Source organism: Tachypleus tridentatus, chromosome 13 (genome assembly GCF_004210375.1).
Source record: "Tachypleus tridentatus isolate NWPU-2018 chromosome 13, ASM421037v1, whole genome shotgun sequence".
NCBI lineage: Eukaryota > Metazoa > Arthropoda > Merostomata > Xiphosura > Limulidae > Tachypleus > Tachypleus tridentatus.
The window spans coordinates 83,581,800-83,602,877 of record NC_134837.1 but is presented as its reverse complement, the minus strand read 5'-3'; the positions used below and the strand labels follow the sequence as shown (position 1 = coordinate 83,602,877).

The 21,078-nt window shown below is 33.2% G+C and overlaps 1 protein-coding gene across 15 annotated transcripts in view; it reads right to left on the bottom strand.

Annotated features, from left to right (window-relative positions):
- LOC143239480 (homeobox protein cut-like) overlaps positions 1-21,078 on the bottom strand; it is a 383,408-nt gene that overhangs the window by 7,518 nt on the left and 354,812 nt on the right. For 14 of the 15 annotated variants that reach the window (XM_076480566.1, XM_076480567.1, XM_076480568.1 and 11 more), the window contains 9 exons: positions 12,734-12,892; positions 12,222-12,296; positions 10,635-10,741; positions 9,931-10,097; positions 8,494-9,054; positions 6,287-7,344; positions 5,384-5,651; positions 4,778-5,130; positions 4,071-4,251 (listed from right to left, as the gene is read on the bottom strand). In XM_076480566.1, the coding sequence (XP_076336681.1) occupies positions 4,071-4,251; positions 4,778-5,130; positions 5,384-5,651; positions 6,287-7,344; positions 8,494-9,054; positions 9,931-10,097; positions 10,635-10,741; positions 12,222-12,296; positions 12,734-12,892 (2,929 nt within the window). The remainder of the gene's footprint in view (positions 1-4,070; positions 4,252-4,777; positions 5,131-5,383; positions 5,652-6,286; positions 7,345-8,493; positions 9,055-9,930; positions 10,098-10,634; positions 10,742-12,221; positions 12,297-12,733; positions 12,893-21,078) is intronic. The other variant, XM_076480569.1, reaches the window with a different exon arrangement.

Here is a 21,078-nt window from a genome sequence, read left to right as displayed (position 1 = left end):
ACTGTGATATAAATATTTGTCAGTTGTTTTTTTTTTAAAGTAAAGTTGCCAATAAGTCACACAAAACATTAGGTTTGTGAAATCTAAGTTACACAGTTGAATTGCCATAAAGGAGTACATTTATGAAATGTAATTATATGCTACCTAAACAGTGATATTTTCAACAAAGAAAAAAATGAATTTTCATGTGTTACAAAATCATGGCCGCTATCACATTATCATGATTAATTGTATAGGGTTGAATAAATTATTTGAAAACAATTTTATATATGTAAATCATCAAGTCACGCGATAACCGCATATGAGGTGTGATCAAATAGAACAGAATAATTCAAAACTACATTTTGATGTTCTTTAGCATTTTTAAGTAATGTGATGCCACAAAAAATTTATCGTTTTTGGGAAGGGCGTGTGTAACACATCCTTCTGACACAAAGTATTCATACACTTAGATCAGAAAGATGTGTTATAGTCGGGAATTTATAATTTCAAAGACGGTTATTTATCTTGCTCTTAATGACATTGGAAAACAAAGGAATATTGGTGAACTAAAGGCAAAACTACATTAAGGGCTTTATTGGTCATAGGCTTTTCAACTTATAGATGCCTCCTCGAGACAGAATCTCTACGTGCAAATAGTTCGTAGTCATAGCTTGAGGCTCCATAATTAATTCGACGCCCTGGTCTTCAACCAGGTAAGCCCATACCTTAATCTGGGGTTGACTAAGGGAACCAAGACCATTCAGAGAGATGCATGCAGCAAGTTGTGCCCCAACTGAGGTCAACAAAATGCAAAGTCTTGCAAAAAGGTGAGAATCAACGAACTCAAAAGTCAGTGAGTGGCAAAGGTCGTCCATATATCCCAGGCTACTGTATGCAATATAACCAATAAGAAAATCTTTCTGGAAACGAGACCAACATTGTATGAGTTCACCAAGGAGTACCTTCCATTGAACTTTCACATATCTCAAGCATCAGGCAATGAAACACTCATTCGTGAGATATCCTTGTGGTCAATTTGTGGGATACAACACCAATGGATTTTTGTGCAAGCAAACTCTTAAAACGGGAAAATGTTATCCTCTCATACTAGATGGATTATGGAAAGCACACAAAATGAAGGAGTGTGCTTTGAATATAACAGCCTTATGAAACACTTTACAACAGCATAAACTACAGGGCTACTGTCATAATATGTTGCATGACAGGAAATGGCAACATAGTAACTTAGAGGTGAGGCTTTAAAGTCGTTTTAATATAACGTATTCAACCCTATTATAGTTGCACAAAAATAAAGCCAGATCAAGATAATTTTTTGTTGTGCAAAGAAGTATGCTGCATTTGTGAATTAAAAAAAGATTACAAGTGGTACAAGGAGCTTTCTTTATGCAAAAGTGTTAGGCCAAAGTCAAAATTTAGATTTCAGTCTGCTTTCAACAAATAAGGGAAGCTAAATCAGAGGTGAAACATTAAAATTTCATTAATATTCACATTTATTGCAACATAAACTCAGTGGAAGTGCTTGAGTTCAGCAATCAATTAATATTTTGTATGCCCTCTTTTGCTTTAATAACTGTAGACTGTTTTTCAGGCATTGTTGTAACGTAGTTAATCAAAGTGTCTTTTGGGTGTTTACTCCAAATGTCTCTAATACACTCCCATAAAGTTTCTTTGGAAGTAACTTTTGATTTGTCAAGTTTCTGATCTATCAAATCTCATGTCTGCTCAACTGCATTAAGATTGGGAATCTGTAAAGACCATTGCATCATTCCATTAGCTTCTTTTTAGCTAAGAAACTTCTGCATAGGTTGGAGGAGTGTTTGAGGTCATTATTTTCACTCGGTAAGCCATGATGATTCAATATCTGTTAGAAGTTGCAGTGATTCATTATTTCAAATATTTACTGTTATCTCAGCAGAAAAACACCCCACAACTATCACACTGCCCCCCCCCATGCTTCATGGTAGGTGCTATGCATTGAGATACATATCTTTTACCTTTCTTCCACCAGACATACAACCTACGCCTTGAACCAAACATTTCAAACTTGAACTCGTCTGTCCATAACACCTATTTACAAGTTATTGACAGTCCAGTTTTTGTACTTTTTAGCAAATTTCAATTTCTTGACAATATTTGGAGATCAAAGTAAACGTTTTGTAATCACTACAGATTACTACTGAGTCTTTTTGATACTGTAGATCTGGAGATTTTTCACTTACATGAAGATTACATACTACAATGTTCTATCATTGAGTTAAAGTTTATATAGCCTCATTTCTATTTCAGAATCTCTAGCATAACATTCAAAGGGGTGATACAGAGACCTGTACAAGTTGGCATGAGCTGGAGGGTGATCTTCATTAAATATGTTTGTTTGGTATCAACATTAATGTAGGTAATCTAAGGTTAGTAGGGCATTAAATTAAGGCCTTTAAATGACTACAAAAGTGCAATATTCAACTAATTTTCATTCTCTTTTCTGAATTTACATGTTGTCTTATAAACATTTTATGAACACTTCTCTCCTACAGCTAGTGGAAAAAAGCAAATAAAAACAAAAGAAAATACATAAACAGTTTTGTTTATGTGTGAATAAAACATTTTTGTTTCACTTATTTTTTAGTGTCAGTTCTTTTCCCTTTGCTGTCCGTGTTAAAAAGTATTCTCAGTGTAATATTTAATAAACCTTCTGTATTGTGGATACTTTTACTCATGAATGCCATGTCTGTACAATATGTGAAGACAGTAGCACAGCTGACTAAACTATTCATATTTAGGGCAACTTATGAAGACAGAAGTATATTTCATTGGTCATATCAGTACAACACCCAAATACAGCAGTAGATGTAATTGTTCACATGACTACAAAACCCAAATACAGCAATAAATTTAATTGTTCGTATTGGTACAACACCCAAATACAGCAGCATATTTAATTGTTCATATTAATACAACACCAAAATACAGCAGTAGACTTAATTGTTCATATCAGTACAACACCCAAATACAGCAGTAGTTTAATTGTTCTTGTTAGGGAAGTACATGTAGGGAACAACTTTAGCTGTATGTTCTTGTCTGTACATCATCTCCTAACAGCAGCTAATGTAAATAGAATTATTGAATAGCAGCAGACGTAAGTTTCCTTATTTGTATAATACCTGATCATATCAGCAGACTTAACTTTTATTTTTTGCATAACATCTGATGAAGTCAGCAGACTTGAATGTTCTTGTCTTTATAACACCTTATGATAGCTACAGACTTAAATGCTCTTCTTTGTATAACACCTTAAGACAGTAGTATAGTTAATCGTCCTTGTTTATATAATGCACAATAACACAAGTAAACTTAATTGTCCATATCTGAGTAATATTGAAGACAGAGGGAAAATTTTATTTTTCTGTGTATCCCCTCTTGGAAACATGAAATTTAACTGTCCTTTTCCATACAATTTCTGAACACAGCATCAGATTTAACTGTTCTTGCCTGTCCAATACTGAAGACAGAAGCAGACTTAATAGTTATTGCCATGACAACACCTAAAGACAGCAGCAGACCTAACTGTCATTGTTTAAACAAAACAGTGGTAGACATAGGAAATAGATGACTATGTAATTAGTAAGTAGCGTATAAATGGTCGTTAACAGCTTCTTATATCTAACTGTCTTTATTTGTTTTGGTGGATTTCATGCATAGCTACACAAGGGCTATTTGTGATAGGCATCCCTAAATTTAAAGTTATAGATGAAAAAGAAAGTAGCTAATCAACACCACCTACTGTCAACTCTTGTTGGGCTAGTAAGATTTGACTGTCACTCTTATAACGTGCCTACAAAGTTTGTAATGCATTTACCCCATTTAACTGCAAATCACAAATGTATTTCAGAAGGGCTTATGGTATTTGGTAATCATTTTGTTCCATAACTTAATATTATTTTAAAAAAATAGTTAGTATTAGAAAATGTGAATTTGTTAGTGCTATACACTTGTAATGTATTAACATGTATATATATATATATATATATGACAGGGCCAATCATCTACATATAAACTAAGTATCTTCTAACCTTCCCTCCTGTCATTTTTCAGTGCCTGGAGTTTTTCAGCACTCTGAGGGTCATTCAACCACAACTGCATGCGGATGAAAGGTTCACGACCTTTGATGCTGAGCATGTGCCAAGGTTTGGGTTTGGACAGTAGTTCACTGACTGACCCCTGTGAAAGGCCCAGGATGGCTTCACCAAAGATCTGAAAAATAGTATAAGAAGATTATGTTGGTATGTTCTTTGATCTCTGGTGGCTTTGTTATTAAAGAGTGGCATCAATATGAAGTAATGATTAAAAAAAATTGAAATAAATTTAACCTAATATTATTGGTTATCAAACCATTTGTGATACTTTAAAAGAAAACTTAAAGTGTTATATATACACATATATAAAAGGCATTTCTAGTTTTTTCAATTTTTCTTTGTCCAAGGTTATTGGTGAAAGGTAGAATTCCCTGAAACTCTTGTAACTCAGTGACAAGTGGTGAATCAAATATTTTACTGAGCTTCATACTTATTTTAAGTTCAGGTATTTGTTTATTAAAATTAGCATCAACTGAAAATGGGCAACTGATAAAATAACACATTAATTAACACTGGCAGATTAATTATCAAGAAAAAATATAATTTACATCTTTACAACATTAATGTCTGACCTAATGAAAGATCAAAACCCTTATTTTGATAAGTGACATTTACAACTTTAGTACTTTACTCCAGGTACTAACCTTCTGGCCTATATTGTGAGCCAAGAGAGTCTCCTTTACTTTGGATGTTATAGACTGTGTATCAAGATCTGTTGTCATTGCTGCCATTTCATATACAGAAGGATGCATGTAGGGCATGGGGCGAGAGTTCTGTAGTGTCTTTCTGGGGTTAATGCTGTGTGTGCTGATGCTACAATGTGTTACATTATTGCTTGCAACAGCCAAGGGGCATTCTACAGTTTTTGGAGGAGACTGACATGGCTCTACTGGTGCAGAAGGTGCAAAACTTGTAGAAAGAGAATGATGACTATTTTCCTTTGGTAGATGTTGAGAGACACTAGGATCTGAAGTTTGAGAAGATATCTTACTCGACCCTATATGTATGACAAGAGCAATGTAATGTATACAGTACAGACACTTGGTATATAAACATTTATATCTCAATATATAATATATATATATATAATATAAACATTTTGGCTAGTAGTACAACAACAGAATATTTCAATACACCTAAACAGAAATCATATCATGTAAACAGATGTCAGGAAGGTAGTTTTCTCTTTATCTGAAAATAAACAAAAATTGTTTAATAATATTTAAAAAAGAAAGGTAGGGAGCAGATACCTGGTGAAGTTTTGTTTCCAAGATAAGCACCTGTACGCATTAACTTCTCTGGTGGAATTTTATACTGAGAAGCAACAAGTTTGTGAGTAGCATTCTCATCCTCCAAAAATATCTTCATTCGGATGAAAGGTTCTCTTCCTTTTTGAGTGAGCATGTACCATGGTTTTGGCCTAGCTAGTAAGTCAGACACAGAGCCCTGGGACAGTCCTAGTACATTTTCTCCAAACAAGCGCTGACTGATGGAATACTGGCTGAGCTGTTCCTTAACCTGAGGTTGCAACATTTAACATCAATAAAGTGACAGAGTGTTAAGTTTCAGTGAGCAACTGTAATAATATATATATATATATGTAAATATAAGCAATGTAGTTTATCAATTATATATATATTGAATGACACAAACACTATTCTTATATGAATAAAGTACTAGATATTATTGCAGAAAATGTTGTTTTTAATTAACTCCTTAGATGTGGAAAATGCCATATGATATAACTATAAACTGACAAGCAATTGCAGAACACACCATATGGTGCACTTTAATTTCTTTTGAGCAACAGCCTGCAGAATGCATGCAATTGATAACTAAATTTTGATTGGTTGACTATTTATTTATGCAGCTAAGGGGTTAATGGAACTTTCTAAGACAAACATTTCTGGATAATACAAAACAATGCATTGTTATTCTGTGTTACACTGAGGAAGAAACGGAATGTAAAAATTCAGAAAAGGCTTCCACAAAAAATACTCATAACAATACAATGTCAAAAACTAACTCAGAGAATTCCAACAAACTAATCAAACAGTTTATCACAAACTTTCCACACAAAAAAATCGTGCATAATTACTGCATAAGAAAGTTTTTTTAATGAAAATATTATGAGTTTAGGATCACCTGCTTACATTTTTAACAATGTCTTCTGTGTTCAGGTTATTGTACTGGTCGAATTGTTGTTGAGTGATAGGTGGTAGCACAGCCTTGGCTGGACGCTGTGGATGGTTAGGAGAAATTGGCAGTGTTGACTGGGTCAGCAAGGAGTTTGTAATTGACTGCATCCTTTGGAGAGGAGAAACAGTAGAGTTGATGTCTTCCCTCAGTCCTGAAGTTTCAGCCATAGATGCTGATGTAGTAGGTGGAGTAGATGAAGAGTTTGAAGTAGGATGATATGATACTGGTGTTTTGGGAGTTGTGCTACTTAGCTCAGTTTTGGGTTTTACAAGGGAAAAAGCACTTCCGTGATGATGAGATTCTTCTGAGTCAGAAGGTGAACCCACATTCAGTTTTTTTGGCCAGTTGGTGGGTTGAGTTGATGCGTCATAATGTAAATCACAGCGAGTGTGTGGACTACTCAAGCTAACAGAGTGTAAAAAATTAGGAAATGTGGGGTAGTGCATGGATCCATTAACAAGATTTGATGGTGCGCCTAGGTTAACAAGATCTGTCATGGAGTGAGGAATTAGCTGTGACAGACGGGATATCTCTTGATAGTAGATATTCAATGCTTGACGAATTTCTTCTTGAGTTCGTTCAAACTGATCTCTTGGTACACAAAATCCATCTTCCATCCTTTGGCACATTAATTTTGCCAGTTCTTCCTGATAGATTCGTGTAATCATTTCCTGTGAAACATCATCACTGTCTTGCCTATGAGAATGCCTGGAGCTATTAATATGTGGGTATTCTTTGTAAAAAATGTTATTCTGAAAGAACTGTTGTCTGTTACCCTCTCTATCCAATTCAATACCTCCTTCTTCTCGATTTTCCTCTTCTTGTTTGTGAGATGTTCCATTTAGTGATTTCCAGTCAGAAGAATGTTTCATATTTCCATTATAAACTACAGGATCTTTTTCACCCTTTGTGGGAATTAACATGGCCTGCTGAGCCTCATTCAGAATCTGAGTGATCCGATCTTTAGCTGCTGGGTCCTCTGGCCTGCATGTTGGAAGCTCAGATTCTTTTCCTACCAAATAAATTTACCATTTATTTTGAGCATAACCTTTCTATCAATGTGTATTGTAAAAAAATTAAGAAAATATAATTATTTATATCATGTTTTTTAAATACTTGTTTGTCAGTATATTTGTAGTTAAGCACAAAGCTACATGAATGGCTATTAGTGCTCTGCCCACCACAGGTATTTAAACATAGTTTTTAACATTGTAAGTTTGCACACATATTGTTGTGCTACTGGATGGCTTTTTAAATATACAAAATCAATTTTATGTTTTTGAAGGCATATAGTATAAGTATTTCTAATTAGTATTGTTTATTTTAAAGTATAGCATGAAATTTTAACATTTATTTTTCATATAATCATTGTTAATATCATACAGATAAATTTATCTGAAATGAAGAAAGATTATTAACTCTCCAATAAAATAATAAAACATTTGATTAGTATATGCTAAATTATGAAAGGAAGACAATGTCTGAGTCAATTACAAATCCAAATTACTTGTATTTAAATGTAGTAAATAAATCTAATAATGATTTTTATTTGTACCAATCCTAATATTTTAACAAAAACAGAAGTTATGATTTTACACTTGTGCAAACATAAACATATTGTGTTATGACTCTTCTGCTAGACTAACTGGAAAGAACAAAGGTTTGTTCTAATAGTGATTTTCACTTTGTTACATAACCTGAAATTAACAACAGATTAATTTCAATAATCAAATATTGAAGAGTAAAATACATTACTCAGTGTAAACAAGTATAATTAACTATCGATATTTTCATTGGACAATTCTGTTCAATATTTATACTTCAAAAATAATCATTATTTGTTATCATTATTACAATACAAGGACTTGTTTTTGCTTCTAATATTTCAATAACAAATTATTTTGAAGACAATTATAGACTTGAAAATATAGAACATAATCACATAGAATAAAAAATAAAACACATCAATGTCAGTGGTAGCTCTTCTGTACAACATTACAATTTTGCAAAGAAAAAGGATTTACAGGGTCTCTCCAAAAATACAATATTCTGAGTTCTAAATAATAAAAAGAGAAATAGAGAAGTAAAAACAAAGTCGTTAAATTCAAGTCGTTTTTTAAACTTTGATGTTAATATAAATATATGGTAAAACATGTCTCACCTTTCTTGGGTACCAAAGTTTTCAGCATATAAATACAATTGTCATCTGTAGCCCATGCATGCATTTTGCGATAGGAATCTCTTCCCTTTTCTGTCAGTTTATCCCATGGCTTAGGTTTTGAAAGTAGCTCGCTCACTGTTCCTTGAGAGAGACCAAGGATATATTTTGCAAATAAGCGCTGTCCAATGTTATGAACACTCAATAGTTCTCGAACACTGCGGGAAATGTTTAATGTGTTTAATGATTCACTTGCATATTTTTCCATACACTTTCGGAGGCATTCTTGAAGTTTTTCTAGAGTATTGCAGTTGGACACATTATATACAAAGGAGTTCTTAATCGGGTTAGGCTTTGAACAGGTCAAAGCTTGTGAAGGAGTAGAAGTTGCTGAGGATGTGGAGGTCTCCAATGATTTAGATTTGTTGTGAGTATCAAAATTATCATCTTTCTTGAATATTTTGGCATAGGAGGATACAATTTCTTCTCCAAGTAGTGAAGTGAATACCTTAACATTTTGCAGTGGTGGTGGTAGAGAATTTTCTAGAGTATTTTGAACATTATCTAGAAATTAAATAAAAATGGATTAGCATTTAACAAAATTAATTCTATATTCATTGCAAACACAACATTTTCTTATCTCATTTCTGAAAACCAGTATCACTATTTATTACTAATCTCAAGTAAACTGAAAGAGTTAAAAAAAAATTACTCATGTTGGACATCAAGGTAAAAATAATTTTTTCTGCCAAAATCTGTTTTTATTTTTTTTATTCAAAACAACTTATAAGTTACTAGAATGTTGGTCTTTTTCAATTTTATTTTCAAATTTGCTACATTTTGATGTTGGAGTAATTTTTTTTTCTTATAATCTAATTTATAATGTAAAGTTAAAAGTTTTACATAAAGAATATTTTTAACACATTTGAAAAGTCAATTTGGAATGTACAATTCAAATTAAGACAGAACATATTATGCATGATTTCTTTGAAAATTTCATATTTTGTGGCCTGAATTAAAGTATTTGTATTTATAATGAAGCTACTATCTTTTTTTGTCCCTGATTTTGAATTACTGGCCAGGTGGATATCAAGAAGTCCAGAGCACCAAACCACTCACATTAAGTGATTGACTATCCTTTTACAAAGCATCCATAGCTAAAAGGATGGGATATTTGTGGTTTCTCATGGATTTGAATCTAGCTCCTCAGCTCCTAAATCAAGATCTTAACACAACTCATACCACTCCACCAAAGTCATCATTCATTTGGTTGAGACTTTGTGACAACTAAACAACTGGATAAAGATACAATGTAACAGTTAGTTAATGATAACTTCCCTGTTCATAAGTCTTAGTATATTCATTATCAAAGGCAAACACAATAACTAAAAGCATAGTTTGTAAAAAGAGTAGTGAATCAAAGCCATGTTGATAGTTTACCTGTTGAATCAATGTGAGCTGTGTTATCTATCTCATTTTCTGATTGTAATGCTTTATCCTTCTCTATCAATAGGTCATCTAATGGTTTGAGTATCACATTATTCTCCTTTGCACTGGTGTCATTCTCTGGACAAGCATTGTTAGGAAGTTCACTTGACTTCAGGACACTGTTAATAGTATTACTTTACAATCATTGTGTCACAACCCAATTATACAGTTTCATCATTAATGACTTATTGGTTAAGGTTAATTAATGGAAGGTCATGTTTTTTAAGTGATTTCCTGAATAAATTTGACCAGATCTTCACCACAATATGTTCTTATTTTCTTATTCTGGCACTGAGTGAAAGTCTGATAAATTATTTGTTACAAAGAAACATGAAAGAGAGGTATTTAACATGAAAAACAAAACAGTTCCAAATCACACTAACATGTAACATACATTATGATTTAAACTTGGAAACTCAAAAATAACTCAGTTTAAGGTTGTTTTTATCATTTCCATGTAGGTAAGGAATTATCATAAAAGCTTAGTAGTTTTTGGTAAATAGAACTTCTAAGCAGAATCAATATAAATTTATAATAGAATTATGTGTGCAGAAAAATATTAAAGCAGTAACGGTGAAAAGAACTGAAACTAACTATTGCTTAAAATTAAAAGAAAATCAAAGCCAAAAATTATCAACAGCTCCATGGTTTCATACTTTAATTCCTTCTTCATTTCTTCATAGTCATGTTGTTTAGTGAGTTTGTCTTCTAATAGTTGGATGGCTTTGTTCTTGTCTGCTAAAACTTCTTCGAGTTGAGCAATCTGAAATATTCAAACAATAGTTAAAACATATAGTGAACTGCATACATTGTTGCGTAAGGCTTCATTTTGTTACTACAAACTGAAAAGTGATTGTTAATTGGAGCTTATGCATCATTTAATTACAAGTATTAAATCTGAGTATTTAAATATCGAAAAACATCAAAAACAGTCTTTAGCAGCCTTCTAAAAACTTATATAGATTACAAGTAAAGTATCCGTCCCCAGTGACGAAAAAAGGTTTAAGTTAATCTATCAATTTATTTTACGGACTTGAAATAGGTTACTTGTATTGCATTCTTGTCTTCACTCAGATACCATAACGAAAAACAATTGTTGATTATTTCAGTCATGCTAATATCCATTCAACAATGACAGATAATGAATCTACATTTTTTATTCTTTATGTTACCTCACATTCCAAAATGTTAATGAAACTGTGATTAATTAACTAACAGTTTAAAGTAAAATTTCCTGTCTGTGAATTCAAAACGTTATCAAAAATATTCAAGCCTGTTATCCCGTAATTTCAAAAGTGAATATTGAGTTTTGGCTGAACGTGTAGCTTTTTAAACAGGAGACAGACACCACGGATGGCAATATATATAAGGTTGTTGTTTTTTAATAACAAATAAACATTTCAGAAAATTTTCATTTTCGTAATGCACAATTTCACACATTAAAGTATTGTACATTACAATTTTAAACAATAGCTTATTGCAAATATAACATTTAAAATCATCCTACGATATATATATATATACCTATTAAAATAATAATTCATTACAAATAAAACATTGATAACTACAAGTTATAACGAAAATACAGCCTAAAATATATTATCAAGAAAAATATAATATTTTGAGAATTAACATCAAAGAGTTAAGCATCATAATGTTACCTCACCTTTATCAGTAGCACATTAATCATCTAGTCTCTGCAAGCTTGTTTTTGAAACACATCTTAAATTCTGAGTTACCTCAAAACTTTAAAATATTTTTCAGTTTTCAGAGCTACATGTTAATAACCAATAATACTATGCAAAGACGTAAGAATACTTAGTTTTATAAATAACCAATCCATATTGAAAAAAGTGTAAGAATAGTTGCTTGTCTAAATAATTGTTTTGGAATTTCGCACAAAGCTACTCGAGGGCTATCTGTGCTAGCCGTCCCTAATTTAGCAGTGTAAGACTAGAGGGAAGGCAGCAGATAGTCATCACCACCCACCGCCAACTCTTGGGCTACTCTTTTACCAACGAATAGTGGGATTGACCGTCACATTATAATGCCCCCACGGCTGGGAAGGCGAGCATGTTTTGGCGCGACTCGGGCGCGAACCCGCGACCCTCAGATTACGAAGCGCACGCCTTAACGCGCTAGGCCATGCCAGGCCGTCTAAATAATCACTCAAACAGTATGAAAACTTAAGAATAATTACATGTATAAATAACCAAAGTAGCCAAAAGCTCAATACTACTTACTTGATAGGCACTTGTTTCTTTCAGCTTGTTGATGGTTGACTGCAGTTTCTGAACATCTTCTACAAGTTGAGAAATCTTAAGCAGAAGACAAAAGCGTTGAAACACTGTTTAATATGATACACATCACTTCTATAGACTTACAACGTAAAAACAATAATTAATACACTTTATCAAGTAGTGATCATCTCTGTTGCTGTTCAGTTACAAAGTTTTCTAAAATTGAGTTATTTATCAACTTTAGATCATGAAAATTTGGATAAAAAGTATATAGCATGATATTATATAAAGCGAATTAACAGAAAACATCAATACGGAAATACAGTTGAAGCTTTTGCTGTGGCAAACTGTGAAAAAGATTGTTTAAAAAAGTCTATATATGCTGTCACTTTTCTTTAGCTGAATTATATCAAACTTATTACTAAATTTTTTCTTCATGCTCTCATAATAATATACCAAATGTGTTTCTTGTCGTTTTTCACTTAATAACCTTTAGAGGGAGCCACCATACTCACATCTTTGTCTTTAGCGGCAAGTTCGAGTTCTAAAGGCGTATAATCATTTTTGTCCATGTCAGAATCGTGGTATAAAGTATCAGCAAAGTGCAGCGATTGTCTAGCTGCCTGTAGGTGGCTCTTAAGTGTAGTTGCCTCTTTTTCTGCCAATACTGCTCTCTAGTAAACAAATAAAGTGTACTTCGGTTAATACTTTTATTCTTTTTTAGGTTTAATTACTACACTCAATGAACGACGCAAGAAAACAAAAACAAAAAGGATTTGCATATTACTCTTTGTTTTGTATTTTCTAATTTCGAGCAAAGCTACATGAGGGCTATCTGCGCTAGCCGCCCCTAATTTAGCAGTGAAAGACTAGAGGGAAGGCACCTAGTCATCGCCATCCACCGCCAACTCTTGGGTTACTTTTTTACCAATGAAAAGTGGGAGCGTACGTCGTCAAATAACGCTCCCACGGTTGAAAGAGTGAACATTTTTGGTGTGGCAGAGATTCGAACCCGTGACTCTCTGACTGTAAGTCGAGCGCTCTAACCACCTTGAGATCAATATTGAAACTTCAGTTTTGCAGAGCTTTGTAAGTAATAGGATTTAAAGCGACATGTTACAATTTTTCGTTGAATTAATGCTACCAGACGGTTTCTTTGTTTGGTTTGTTTGTTTAGAATTTCGCGCAAAGCTACACGAGGGCTATCTACGTTAGCCGTCCCTAATTTTGCAGTATAAGACTAGAAGGAAGGCAGTTAGCCATCACCACCCGCCGCTAACTCTTAGGATACTTTTTTTTACAAACGAATAGTGGGATTGACTGTAACATTATAATGCCCCCATGGCTGAAAGGGCGAGCATGTGTGGTGTGACGGGATTCAAACCCGCGACCCTCGACCATTCTTTGTTTCACAGCTTTTGAAAATTCTATACTAATTATTTCTTGCGACTTTAATATTCGGTCCATTTTCAACATGTATTGTTTATATGTAACATATTTTCTTCAAACTAAGACTGATAAAAATCCATTAAATTTTCTTTGAATTTAAAAGCTTATTCTACCCAAGAGCTGATAACACGTTTCTACAGAATGTATATGTAAAATAACTTTTACCTACTCTTCACTTGAAAGAATCATTCTCAATTTCATCTGTTTCTGATACTGGTAAATAAATGTTGAACATAATAAACTACTGCAATCTGCCCTACAGAGGTTAACAAGTGCAAGTTTGTTCTAAACTAAAAACACGTTAAACTTAATGAACTTAATTCGCTTATCTTCCCATTATTGTGCCAGTCAGTGTAATATGGATTAGACAAAGAAACGTTATTTTGTGTGTCGGTATTTACAGTTAAACATTTCACTGAACAACCATAAACAAGACAAGCTTATATTGATCCAGTCCTGATTTACTTTATAAGCTCCCAGCCCACAGATTAACTAGGTTTTTTTTAATATAATAAATTCTGTCAAGACTAAATGAACCGCGTGCGCGCCGAAACACGCTTGTGTACTTCTGAGCTTCATTAGAGACAACAGTTAAGTGTTATGAAAACGCACATGTCACAAAACAGGAGAAATTTCCAGACAGTCAACCCTCTATGGAATTAATGTACAGGGTCTGGGCGATTATATTATAAACGTATATTTAAATTCACTCTTCACTATACTACCTGAACGTGTCTTTTACCGACATGTCACTAGTCCTCATTAATAAATCACAGACCTATTCGGCGAGTATTGCTAGAAGTAATGAGATAATTTCTATTTTAATTGGCTTTCTGTCGTGGAAGTGTATTCACTGGATTGAACTGGCTGAGTAAGACTTCTGTTTTTCTACTGTATAAAAAAAAAATGAAAAAAATACTTTATTAAGAATCCTCACAGGTACATAGAAACTAGTTAGAAGAGGATAAGAGGATGTAAACAGACACTGTCTATCTATTTTTAATGTACATGTTGAATACTGAAAGTCAAATTAGTACACTTGGCAAAGATAAAAACAACTCAAAACGTTTCATCTATCCAAGCTATTCGCAATATAATTTTACTTGTGGTTATTTTCATTTTTTCCCCTTCTCGTGTTTATCACTGCAATAATGTAGCGAAATATTATACGTAAAGAGCACTCTGACTTGGACATGCTCATCCACTGATCCATAATTCTACTTTAACTCTCCGCACTTTGAAACGACGCACGCGTTAAAATAAAATCTGGGTTTAAAAATCACTCAGTCGGCCAAGACCCTCTGTGAATACAATGATAACAGAACAAGAACAACAAAAAAGATACTGTTTTATGTCTTTTCTTCCTCTGGATGACGCCTCTCAAGCCGCAGAACCAGACAGACATTCGCCAGATAATTGAAACAAGCAACCATCTCTCAGCTCGGAATTAATTACCCTTCTAGAGACTGGCAGAATTGACGAAAGCACCTTAGAAGGTTATGGCTGTATATGATATAAAAGAAATTAATGAATATTCATCAGCAACATTTTCCCTGCTCAGTCGAGAGACACAGTACCCATCTGTAACGCCTGGACTGCGATGACATTAAAGCAGATTCTCAGTTTGCTCGAAACAATGGCCAATTAAGACCCATTTGATAATAATGAAGCAGAAAGTGTGCTTGACGAAGAATTATCTTTTGAGTCTTGCATGTGAGTTATACTGTAACTGAAGCAAACTTCCTGCTTCATTGTAGTTTACTGTATTGCACACGAATGAAATTCTTTTCTTTGGTTGCAAGCATTGACGAAATTAAAAATGAAAACAAAAAACAAATTCTTAACTTCCAGCAAGTAGACTGGAAGTCAGTTTTTCTTTTAATCGTTGCGGAAACCAGTTATCTTTTAAATCGTGATACAACTGTGAATTTAAACTGCATCTTCAGATGTGTCAAACGTGATGAAATGAATGTGTCCAAGCTACAATGCGAACGATTCTAGAACTGATCACAATAATTACATATAATGAAAAAAGTTTCCAACGGATCAAAACAAAAGGAAAGAGCACTAATTCCTAGCACATTCAAAAGCTGAAATGTTTTATTATCTTTATTCTTTGACATTAAGCTTTTCTCTCGATTAAGCCGTGGAAAAGCAGTCAAACAATTAACTGGTGCCGGCTTCACAAAGAAAAGTTTGAAAGAAAATGAACCAAAGAAAGCATTAAATCAACCTGTATGATCACGTGTCGGATTACATTTCCTTAGTTTCTATTGCAATGTATTAAGGAATTTCTTTGTAAGAATTTATTTGTGCGCAATTCACGAGAATAGAGAATCGAGATTATTTTCATATACACACGGGTGTGTGTGTTTTTCTTATAGTAAAACTACATCGGCCTAACTGCTGAGTCTACAGAGGAGAATCGAACCGCTGATTTTAGCGTTGTAAATCCGTAGACTTACCGACGTACCAGTGGCAAACTATAAACACGGAAAACATTCTGAAAGTTTTGTGCAAATAAATACACTTTGTCCGTTTACACGACACCATCCTATTCTACATCGTCTTTCAGCATCGCCTCAATAATACCGGTGACTATTTTACTCTTTACTTTGCAGGGTCTGATTGGCTAAGAAAGTTTCGTGTTTTTCTTTTTGTTTTAATGGACACGTGTAGCGTTAAGCGTTAATTATGTTAGGCTGATAATTAACATGAGTGAATGTGTAGATTGAACAAGCCGTTAGGCAGTTAATTACACTATCTAAGGATCTTGGAAGGCAATCGGATTTTCATCTGGAACTGTATAAGCATATAATGTATCAGGCTTCTCTTACCAGACGCTAATTCCGTATAAGCGACTCAGTTTGCCTTTGCTTTTCGCGTAATATTCATTAGAAATCTCAGTAAAACGAGCAAAACTACCAAAACAAAGGAAATCACTGTGTACTTAATCTTGCAGAGTGTTATCTAATGAGACCCATGTACACTTGAGTGAAAGTGTACGATTATACCGCAAAATTACGACTCCATAAATACTTATAATGGAGAAACTGACAAGAACACAGCAAGAACCATTCTTCTACATGGAATCACAATGTTCTTTAACAGTAGAAACTGGATTTCTGGTTGTCATAAGCAATGTACCGTACTAAAAATATCCTCCTTTCTCTCAGCATTAATGAGGCAAAATTTAGCTACACAAAATATATAAGTTAACTGTTATCTGGGGCCACAAAAGGCACAAAATATATTACGACTCCTTAATTTTTTTTTGTCATTTCATGTAAGATTTCAACCTATATAATTTCATTCATTTATGCATAGTTCCGTCTTCTTTTTTTTTTTTTTTTTGTCTGGAGTAACTTTACAGAATTTAAATAATGAATTCTGTAAAAATCAAATTCACTTTTCTCACAGTTTAAGTTACGTTAGATGATACATATGGGAACAACGCACTAGTTGGTATACGCCCAGTAGGTAGATTTATTATTCAGAACAGGAAATCGTGTCGTCTTATGCATACGAGAATGTATTAATATATATCCGTGATTGCAATTATTCGTTATGAAGACTATGACAGATTTTCATCTATTAAGAACTAACGGGTATCTACTAGCTTACCGTTACAGCCCTAACACTCGCTAATTTCTCAGGATTAAACCCGATTTTCTAGTAGCACATTAGCAACTATATTATCAAGGGGTTTATTCAGCGGGACGTTAATGGATGGTTTCAATTACATTTGAGATTAATCCTGAAAAGTCACGACGCACAAAGACTAGTATGTATTTTAACAGATTTACAAGGTATCGTATAATCCAAGTTCAACATAAACACACAGGGACAAATGTATGCGGTAACGGTAGTACAATTTTAAATCAGTCACCGAAACAATTGCTGTCTGTTGGATAACATCTCCATGTGTGGGGGTGGATGGGTGGGGGTGATGATGATGGCATTGATCGATACACTGAACAACAACTCTTTCATCACGATTGACACATGTATATAACTTTCCAGCTTTTAAAGTTTCTTAGCTATCCAATCATTTCTCCTTTGCTTTTTAAGTTACTTAGCTATCCAATCGTTTCTCCTTCTTTCCTTTCTTTAGTTTCGGTTTCTTATTTTTGAGTATGATGATGTCCATTATTTTTATCACAGATTTTTATTTTTTTACTGATAAAATTGATAAGAATCTAACTTATTTTATTAACTTATTTCGATAAATATCAAATCGTGTCTTTTTCATCTTAATTGGTTCGTTTCTTATAATTGAAAAAACACTGTCGGGTACCCTTTTTAATCTGAGGTCGATCGTGCTTATCCGTGGATAAACAAAAACCGTTATTTACTCCAAATGACTCCCTGAAACTCTGAACTCTACATAAAACTCTGAACTTCATTTATGCGTACAATGTACTTCAAGCAGAGCAAAACAGAAGGCTCCCCGCTAGTACAGCGGTATGTCTTCGGATTTACAACGCAAAATCAGAAGTTCGATTCCCGATGTGGCTGTGCTATAAGAAAACACACACACAAAAAACAGAAGGAATAACTGCAATTTTTGGCGAACTTTTATGTAGAAGTCGATAAGCAGAGTCAATCAACAGGTATATAGATTTTTTCCCTTTAATTACGTCATACTTGTTTGACTGTTTCCGGCCACCGCAGGGATCGAGTCACAAATTTTAACTCTGTACGCTTAAAAACTCATCACCAAGCAACGGGGAATAGGGCAGAAACCTTCATGTTCTGTAAGTTATTAAGAAATTAACTGAAATATGCAACTTTCGTTGTTCTTATTTTCAATTCATGCAGTACATAAATAAGGGCTAATAATCAAGTACCAATTACTTTTTTTTACATATTTCTAGCTGACGAGCCATCAGGTTATAGCGCTAAAACTGGTATTTAATATCTGTGGTGGGCACAACACTAATAGTCCTTTGTGTAATAATTTGAACTTAACATAAAACAAAGTTTAAAAAAAAGAATTAGTTTTTTTTTAAAAAACGTCTTATTTCACAAACCGTTACCGAGGTTTATCCTTTTAATTTATTCTAGCTCCTAACCGTTTACAAGTTTCTACCATTTGTCAAGAATCACAGTGGTCAGTAGGCTTTTAATGCGTTTTGAACTTTCTAGGTACTGTCAGAGATATTGTTTTTTTCCTCATTTGTTAGTAAGAAGCATCAACTGGGAAATTACATTATATTATGATATAAGAGTTAAGTGTTTCACTCGTTTTTAACAACTGTCCCTTAATCACTGTGGGCTTTTTTAACCAACTGAGACAGTAGCTGTCAAGTGACTTACAGGTATATAAGTGTGATAAAATTCAATGTGTTTTATCTTTGTATTATTCACACGTTTTGTTGTTAATAGTTGCTCAGTTTTATCTTTACTGTTTGTATACTTGCCGACAGTGATAGACAGTGCGCTGTATATTTAATACTGTTAACATGATTGTCGAACCTATCAAGAACAACTGTAGTCTATCTTTCACATGTTCTGATATTTGACTGGTTTATACCAGTGGAAATAGTTCGCTGTGGTTTGTTATTCAAATGATTTGACCTTTACTATACAGGTTGTTCATTTGTTCGTGTATTATTTCGTACTTTGAAAGTTTGAAACTTCCATTGTGGTTTTCTTCTTTTATCTGTTATTTTATCAGCTTCTTGTGAGTGTCAGCAGCCGCTCTGGCTTACCTCTCATTCGATGAGTACTTTATTGTATTATTAAGTATTAGTAGGATTAATCCTTTACTTGCGAAGACGTTTACTGGTTTCTAGAATTTGTGAAGATTCATCTGACTTGGCTAATAATTCAATCATCGATTTAACGTTTGTTACCTATTGCGAGTCAATATGTTTTCGAATTACGAAAGATACCTAGGGTTATCTTTCATTCTATTAGTGTTTAACGGCTTCAAACAGTTATTAAAAGACTCTTCGGTTTATTCGTCATTATCAAGATATTTTAACAGTTTCCAGCAATTTTCGAAAAGCACAGTGGTTTGTCTTTCACGAGTGAATGCTTTAATGATTTATATGATTAAAATGGATTGCATCAGTCTATCTTCAATTGTTTTGCCGGTTTATAGAATTATCAAGAGATATGGTAGTTTATCTTTCAGGAGTTAATGTTTCATTGATATAAAGAATTTTCTTTTTCGATTTCGCATAAAGATACACGAGAGCTATACTTAGTTTTATAAGTGACTATAACATATCGAAAAAACGCAATAATATTTGCTTGTCTAAATAAGCGCTCAAAATAGTATGAAAATGTAAGAATGTATAAATAAACAACCACATAATACGAAAATGTAAGAATAATTACTTGTATAAATAAACAACTACATAATACAAAAATGTAAGAATAATTACTTGTGTAAATAAACAACCTCATAATACAAAAATGTAAGAATAATCACCTGTGTAAATAAACAACCTCATAATACAAAAATGTAAGAATAATTACTTGTGTAAATAAACAACCACATAATACAAAAAATGTATGAATAATTACTTGTGTAAATAAACAACCACATAATACAAAAATGTAAGAATAATTACTTGTATAAATAAAACAACCACATAATACAAAAATTTGAGAATAATTACTTGTGTAAATAAACAACCACATAATACAAAAATGTAAGAATAATTACTTGTGTAAATAAACAACCACATAATACAAAAATGTAAGAATAATTACTTGTATAAATAAACAACTACATAATACAAAAATGTGAGAATAATTACTTGTATAAATAAACAACCACATAATACAAAAATGTGAGAATAATTACTTGTATAAGTAAACAACCACATAATACAAAAAATGTGAGAATAATTACTTGTATAATTAAACAACCACATAATACAAAAATGTAAGGATAATTACTTGTGTAAATAAACAACCTCATAATACAAAAATGTAAGAATAATTACCTGTGTAAATAAACAACTACATAATACAAAAATGTAAGAATAATTACTTGTGTAAATAAACAACCACATAATATAATTGTCAAAATTTAAGATTTTTATTTTGTTTTTGAATTTCGCGAGGGCTATCTCTGATAGTCGTTCTCAATTTAGCAGCGTAAGACTAAAAGGAAGGCAGTGAGTTAACACCACCCACCGCCAACGTTCGGGCTACTCTTTAACCAACGAATAGTGGGATTGACCGTCATTATAATGCCCATACGGCTGAAAGCGCAAGCATGTTTGGTGTGAAGGGGTTTCGAACCAGCAACCCTGAAATTGCGAGTCGAGTGCCCTAACCGCCTGGCTATATAGAATTGTAATGAGTTACATTGGTTTCTTTCATTGTTTCACCGATTTATAGAATTATCAAGAGATTCGGTAGTTTATCTTTCACGGGCTAATAGTTCAAT